At 47.0% G+C, this 8,242-nt stretch overlaps 1 protein-coding gene across 1 annotated transcript in view; it reads left to right on the forward strand.

Moving 5' to 3' along the window:
- Nucleotides 1–7,242, forward strand: part of LOC120062202 (beta-synuclein-like) — a 61,093-nt gene extending 53,851 nt beyond the window's left edge. Inside the window, exon 5 of the mRNA XM_039012003.1 lies at nt 7,210–7,242. Within this exon, the coding sequence (XP_038867931.1) occupies nt 7,210–7,242 (33 nt within the window). The remainder of the gene's footprint in view (nt 1–7,209) is intronic.
- Nucleotides 7,243–8,242: the final 1,000 nt, after the last annotated feature.

The raw sequence follows: 8,242 nt of genomic DNA on the forward strand, positions 1-8,242 counted from the left end.
TGCGTGCGTGCGTGCGTGCGTGCGTGCGTGCGTGCGTGCGTGCGTGCGTGCGTGCGTGCGTGCGTGCGTGCGTGCGTGTGTGTGGGCTGAGACAGATGGTTATTTTGGGAAGTCAGCTCTCACACAGTACCGAATCACATCATCTGAGACCTGAGAATCATCAGGGAACCAATGACGAATCAAAGACTCTCAGTGGAGTAATCTTAAACGAACGGTTCAGAACCAATTCAGTGGTTTATTAACTGTGATGTCTTTCTGATCATAGAAATCAATTATAGAAAAGAAGATTACATTTAAACTCTCTTCTATTTAACGCAAGTGACTCCTGTGATATTAAAATGCATAACCTCATATCATGAAGAGGCAACACACACTCTCCTCCATTCCTCCTCCAGCTCATTCTTTCTTTCTCTCCATCCTTGTCTCTCCCTCCTCCATATATCTCTCTTTCTCACTCTCTACGATCCCCCCCCATTGCTCTCGTAACCTCCGTCTTCTCCTCCGTCTCCACATCTCTCTCTCTCTCTCTCTCTCTCTCTCTCTCTCTCTCTCTCTCTCTCTCTCTCTCTCTCTCTCTCTCTCTCTCTCTCTCTCTCTCTCTCTCTCTCTCTCTCTCTCTCTCCCTCTCTCTCTCTCTCTCTCTCTCTCTCTCTCTCTCTCTCTCTCCCATGTCTGTCTGTCTCTCTCTCTCCCCCTCTCTCTGCCTCGCTCTCTCTCCCTCTGTCTGTCTGTCTGTCTGTCTGTCTGTCTGTCTGTCTGTCTGTCTGTCTGTCTGTCTGTCTGTCTGTCTGTCTGTCTGTCTGTCTGTCTGTCTCTCTCTCGCTCTCTCGCTCTCTCTGTCTGTCTGTCTGTCTGTCTGTCTCTCTCTCTCTCTCTCTCTCTCTCTCTCGCTCTCTCTGTCTCACTCTCTCTCTCTCTCTCTCTCCCTCTGTCTGTCTCGCTCTCTCTCTCTCTCTCTCTCTCACACTCTCTCTCTTTCTCTCCCTCCGGTGGTGGTGACGTCAAGAGTTGCAATGCATTATGGGTAGTATCAGAGGATTCTCTGCGTTGCTGTAAACATGGCGTCTTTTCTCTACGACTGTAGTTGCCCCTTGCTTCCACATAGTCATAGTGAGGATGTGAATGTAATATTCCCATCAATATCCACACGGTCTTTTCCGTAGATAAATGCCCTTAAGGCATCATTATGTGAGTACCAGACATGACATTCTGTTGACATGAAGATGTCAGAGCTAGTATACTAATGAGAGGACGCTACTATACCGGGGCTGTAGGTATCCTAGCGGTTAGAGTGTTGGGACAGTAACCCGAAAGGTTGCTGGATCGAATCCCTGAGCTGTGAAGTATAAATCTGTCGTTCTGCCCCCTGAACGAGGCAGTTAACCCACTGTTCCCCTGAACAAGGCAGTTAACCCACTGTTCCCCTGAACAAGGCAGTTAACCCACTGTTCCCCTGAACAAGGCAGTTAACCCACTGTTCCCCTGAACAAGGCAGTTAACCCACTGTTCCCCTGAACAAGGCAGTTAACCCACTGTTCCCCTGAACAAGGCAGTTAACCCCACTGTTCCCCTGAACAAGGCAGTTAACCCACTGTTCCCCTGGACAAGGCAGTTAACCCACTGTTCCCCTGGACAAGGCAGTTAACCCACTGTTCCCCTGAACAAGGCAGTTAACCCACTGTTCCCCTGAACAAGGCAGTTAACCCACTGTTCCCCAGTAGGACGTCATTGTAAATAAGAATTTGTTCTTAACTGTCTTGCCTAGTTAAATAAATAAAACAATATGTCTGTCTCTACTGTGTCCTTGGAACAGCTGTTATAGTTTACATAAGCTAGTGCTGCCCTCTGGTGGGTGGAGTGGAGTATTGCCACAGGAGTCAAGCTGAACATATTCTAACAAACCCGACCAGGACTAAAAACTAGGCTCCAGAGCACTGTCAAGAGATCTGAAGATCTTGGCTAGGTGTTGTGTTCAGGTCGCTAACGTTGTACTCGTTATACTGTTGTGTAATGAGCACTTTTCCCTGTCAGGTTAAAAAGAGAACATTGTGTCCTTATTGCCTTGATTGTCTTCATTGTAGACTTGACGTGATTGGTCTGGTTGGATCACTCTGGGTGACAGCTTGTCTGGCGAGATCTAACAATTCCACATATCTGTTTCTTCCATAATTCTGCCTATGTGAACTCTGAACTCTGTGAACTCTGAACTCTGTGTGCGTCACAGGAGGCTGGAACGGAGCAAATGGAATGGCATCAAACACCTGGAAACCATGGAAACCATGTGTTTGATATATTGTTTACCATTCCACAGATTACGCTCCAGTTATTACCATGAGCCCGTTCTCCCCGATTAAGGTGTCACCAGCCTCCTGTGGGTTGCTTCCCAAATGCCTCTCTCTAAAGGGAATAGGGACACAGACACTGACTCTCTATAGGGACACAGACACTGACTCTCTATAGGGACACAGACACTGGCTCTCTATAGGGACACAGACACTGGCTCTCTATAGGGACACAGACACTGGCTCTCTATAGGGACACAGACACTGGCTCTCTATAGGGACACAGACACTGCCTCTCTATAGGGACACAGACACTGCCTCTCTATAGGGACACAGACACTGGCTCTCTATAGGGACACAGACACTGGTTCTCTATAGGGACACAGACACTGGCTCTCTATAGGGACACAGACACTGGCTCTCTATAGGGACACAGACACTGCCTCTCTATAGGGACACAGACACTGCCTCTCTATAGGGACACAGACACTGCCTCTCTATAGGGACACAGACACTGCCTCTCTATAGGGACACAGCCACTGGCTCTCTATAGGGACACAGACACTGGCTCTCTATAGGGACACAGACACTGGCTCTCTATAGGGACACAGACACGGGCTCTCTATAGGGACACAGACACGGGCTCTCTATAGGGACACAGACACTGCCTCTCTATAGGGACACAGACACTGGCTCTCTATAGGGACACAGACACTGGCTCTCTATAGGGACACAGACACTGGCTCTCTATAGGGACACAGACACTGGCTCTCTATAAAGGGAATAGGGACACAGACACTGGCTCTCTATAGGGACACAGACACTGGCTCTCTATAGGGACACAGACACTGGCTCTCTATAGGGACACAGACACTGGCTCTCTATAGGGACACAGACACTGGCTCTCTATAGGGACACAGACACTGGCTCTCTATAGGGACACAGACACTGACTCTCTATAGGGACACAGACACTGCCTCTATAGGGACACAGACACTGGCTCTCTATAGGGACACAGACACTGCCTCTCTATAGGGACACAGACACTGCCTCTCTATAGGGACACAGACACTGCCTCTCTATAGGGACACAGACACTGCCTCTCTATAGGGACACAGACACTGCCTCTCTATAGGGACACAGCCACTGGCTCTCTATAGGGACACAGACACTGGCTCTCTATAGGGACACAGACACTGGCTCTCTATAGGGACACAGACACGGGCTCTCTATAGGGACACAGACACGGGCTCTCTATAGGGACACAGACACTGCCTCTCTATAGGGACACAGACACTGGCTCTCTATAGGGACACAGACACTGGCTCTCTATAGGGACACAGACACTGGCTCTCTATAGGGACACAGACACTGGCTCTCTATAAAGGGAATAGGGACACAGACACTGGCTCTCTATAGGGACACAGACACTGGCTCTCTATAGGGACACAGACACTGGCTCTCTATAGGGACACAGACACTGGCTCTCTATAGGGACACAGACACTGGCTCTCTATAGGGACACAGACACTGGCTCTCTATAGGGACACAGACACTGACTCTCTATAGGGACACAGACACTGCCTCTATAGGGACACAGACACTGGCTCTCTATAAAGGGGATAGGGACACAGACACTGGCTCTCTATAAAGGGAATAGGGACACAGACACTGGCTCTCTATAAAGGGAATAGGGACACAGACACTGGCTCTCTATAAAGGGAATAGGGACACAGACACTGGCTCTCTATAGAGACACAGACACTGGCTCTCTATAGGGACACAGACACTGGCTCTCTATAGGGACACAGACACTGCCTCTCTATAGGGACACAGACACTGGCTCTCTATAGGGACACAGACACTGGCTCTCTATAGGGACACAGACACTGCCTCTCTATAAAGGGAATAGGGACACAGACACTGCCTCTCTATAAAGGGAATAGGGACACAGACACTGGCTCTCTATAAAGGGAATAGGGACACAGACACTGGCTCTCTATAAAGGGAATAGGGACACAGACACTGGCTCTCTATAAAGGGAATAGGGACACAGACACTGGCTCTCTATAGGGACACAGACACTGGCTCTCTATAGGGACACAGACACTGGCTCTCTATAGGGACACAGACACTGGCTCTCTATAGGGACACAGACACTGCCTCTCTATAGGGACACAGACACTGCCTCTCTATAAAGGAAATAGGGACACAGACACTGCCTCTCTATAAAGGGAATAGGGACACAGACACTGCCTCTCTATAGGGACACAGACACTGCCTCTCTATAAAGGGAATAGGGACACAGACACTGCTTCTCTCTAAAGGGAATAGGGACACAGACACTGCCTCTCTATAGGGACACAGACACTGCCTCTCTATAAAGGGAATAGAGACACAGACACTGCTTCTCTCTAAAGGGAATAGGGACACAGGCACTGGCTCTCTATAAAGGGAATAGGGACACAGACACTGGCTCTCTATAAAGGGAATAGGGACACAGACACTGGCTCTCTATAAAGGAAATAGGGACACAGACACTGCCTCTCTCTAAAGGGAATAGGGACACAGACACTGGCTCTCTATAAAGGGAATAGGGACACAGACACTGCTTCTCTCTAAAGGGAATAGGGACACAGACACTGCTTCTCTCTAAAGGGAATAGGGACACAGACACTGCCTCTCTATAAAGGGAATAGGGACACGGACACTGCCTCTCTATAGGGACACAGACACTGCCTCTCTATAAAGGGAATAGGGACACGGACACTGCCTCTCTATAGGGACACAGACACTGGCTCTCTATAGGGACACAGACACTGCCTCTCTATAGGGACACAGACACTGGCTCTCTATAGGGACACAGACACTGGCTCTCTATAGGGACACAGACACTGCCTCTCTATAAAGGGAATAGGGACACAGACACTGGCTCTCTATAAAGGGAATAGGGACACAGACACTGGCTCTCTATAAAGGGAATAGGGACACAGACACTGGCTCTCTATAAAGGAAATAGGGACACAGACACTGCCTCTCTCTAAAGGGAATAGGGACACAGACACTGGCTCTCTATAAAGGGAATAGGGACACAGACACTGCCTCTCTATAGGGACACAGACACTGACTCTCTATAAAGGGAATAGGGACACGGACACTGCCTCTCTATAGGGACACAGACACTGCCTCTCTCTAAAGGGAATAGGGACACAGACACTGCTTCTCTCTAAAGGGAATAGGGACACAGACACTGCCTCTCTATAAAGGGAATAGGGACACGGACACTGCCTCTCTATAGGGACACAGACACTGCCTCTCTATAAAAGGAATAGGGACACAGACACTGCCTCTCTATAAAGGGAATAGGGACACAGACACTGCCTCTCTATAAAGGGAATAGGGACACAGACACTGCCTCTCTATAAAGGGAATAGAGACACAGACACTGCCTCTCTATAGGGACACAGACACTGCCTCTCTATAAAGGGAATAGGGACACAGACACTGCCTCTCTATAAAGGGAATAGGGACACAGACACTGCCTCTCTATAAAGGGAATAGGGACACGGACACTGCCTCTCTATAGGGACACAGACACTGCCTCTCTATAAAGGGAATAGGGACACAGACACTGCCTCTCTATAAAGGGAATAGGGACACAGACACTGCCTCTCTATAAAGGGAATAGGGACACAGACACTGCCTCTCTATAAAGGGAATAGGGACACGGACACTGCCTCTCTATAGGGACACAGACACTGCCTCTCTATAAAGGGAATAGGGACACAGACACTGCCTCTCTATAAAGGGAATAGGGACACAGACACTGCCTCTCTATAAAGGAAATAGGGAGACAGACACTGCCTCTCTATAAAGGGAATAGGGACACAGACACTGCCTCTCTATAGGGACACAGACACTGCCTCTCTATAAAGGGAATAGGGACACAGACACTGCCTCTCTATAAAGGGAATAGGGACACAGACACTGGCTCTCTATAAAGGGAATAGGGACACAGACACTGGCTCTCTATAAAGGGAATAGGGACACAGACACTGGCTCTCTATAAAGGAAATAGGGAGACAGACACTGCCTCTCTATAAAGGGAATAGGGACACAGACACTGCCTCTCTATAGGGACACAGACACTGGCTCTCTATAAAGGGAATAGGGACACAGACACTGGCTCTCTATAAAGGGAATAGGGACACAGACACTGGCTCTCTATAAAGGGAATAGGGACACAGACACTGCCTCTATAAAAGGAATAGGGACACAGACACTGGCTCTCTATAAAGGGAATAGGGACACAGACACTGGCTCTCTATAAAGGGAATAGGGACACAGACACTGGCACCCTATAAAGGGAATAGGGACACAGACACTGGCTCCCTCTCTAAAGGGACACAGACACTGTCACTCTCTCTCTGAGCTCTGTCTCTATTTAAATACTGTCTCCCTCTGTCTCTCTCTCCTCTCTATTTAAATACTGTCTGCCTCTTTCTGTCTCTCTCTCCTCTCTATTTAAATACTGTCTCCCTCTCTCTGAGCTCTCTCTCCTCTCTATTTAAATACTGTCTCCATCTCTCTGTCTCTCTCTCCTCTCTATTTAAATACTGTCTCCCTCTCTCTGAGCTCTCTCTCCTCTATTTAAATACTGTCTCCCTCTCTGAGCTCTCTCTCTATTTAAATACTGTCTCCCTCTCTCTGAGCTATCTCTCCTCTCTATTTAAATACTGTCTCCCTCTCTCTGTCTCTCTCTCCTCTATTTAAATACTGTCTCCCTCTCTCTCCTCTATTTAAATACTGTCTCCCTCTCTCTGAGCTCTCTCTCTATTTAAATACTGTCTCCCTCTCTCTGAGCTCTCTCTCTATTTAAATAATGTCTCCCTCTCTCTGAGCTCTGTCTCTCTCTCTTCTCTCCAAGGAGCAGGCCCAGGACTACGAACAAGAAGCATAAAACCATCACTCCAAATCTCCATCCAACCAGCAGCACAATACCGACATTTATTCAAATAAAAAGGACAAATGCTGAAACTACGACAACAATACAAATATAATCCTGTTGCAAAAAAAAAAGGACAAAAAATCCACAAAACAAGAATTCCACCTGAGAAAAATGATGTTTCTTCTTCATAAAGATAAATCTTTTATGATAATCGATGCTATATTGTAAATGTCATGTTACTGCTGTAATGTGTTGGGTCGTGTAGTTGTTCCTTGAGGTGTAGAAGAGCCACTCGCTGCCTCGAGTCTCGTTTCCTTGATTCCCTCCCAATGGAACGAGACCCCGGACCAGGCCTATGGCTTGTGACCATAGAAATACAATCCATAGAACAGGCCTCCACATTCAAGATTGGACTCTATTTCTATGCTTGTGACTCTTTGTGTGTTTCTGTATTTATAAATGTGAGATGATAATAATAGGTGTATTTTTCTCATCTTCCAACAACAACGTTGGGAGCGTAAGAAAATTATAAATCCGGTTGCAAACAGATATGACTACTACCAATAATATTCTCTACGTGTGTACAATGCCTGTTTGTGGATTCTCTTTTGAATTTACTTTTGGAGCAAGTTTTTATTTATTTAATGTTTTTCAAGTAAGAGTTTTATACATTGTATCTTTATAGTTGCTTGTGAAATCATTCCGGTGGAACTATCTGTTAGAAATGGACAAACTACATGTTTGTGTGTGTGTTTGTGTGTACTGAAGATTTTAACAAGTTAAAGTCAATATATTACGTCTTGAAATCATAATGGTTGTCAGATCAATATGTGCTTTAAAGTGCAGGACTTGTCAATATAAAGGTTTATGTGTCAAAGCAGACAAACTAACACACCTTCTGTAAATAAAAAAGTGAGAAACAAGAAACCAAGTGTCGGTTGTTTATTAGAATGTTCAAACCAGGAAGTACAGACCTCTTTACACACACACCCTCTGTCTGCCGGTCTGTCTG

The sequence above is a fragment of the Salvelinus namaycush genome, chromosome 17 (assembly GCF_016432855.1).
Source record: "Salvelinus namaycush isolate Seneca chromosome 17, SaNama_1.0, whole genome shotgun sequence".
Taxonomy (NCBI): domain Eukaryota; kingdom Metazoa; phylum Chordata; class Actinopteri; order Salmoniformes; family Salmonidae; genus Salvelinus; species Salvelinus namaycush.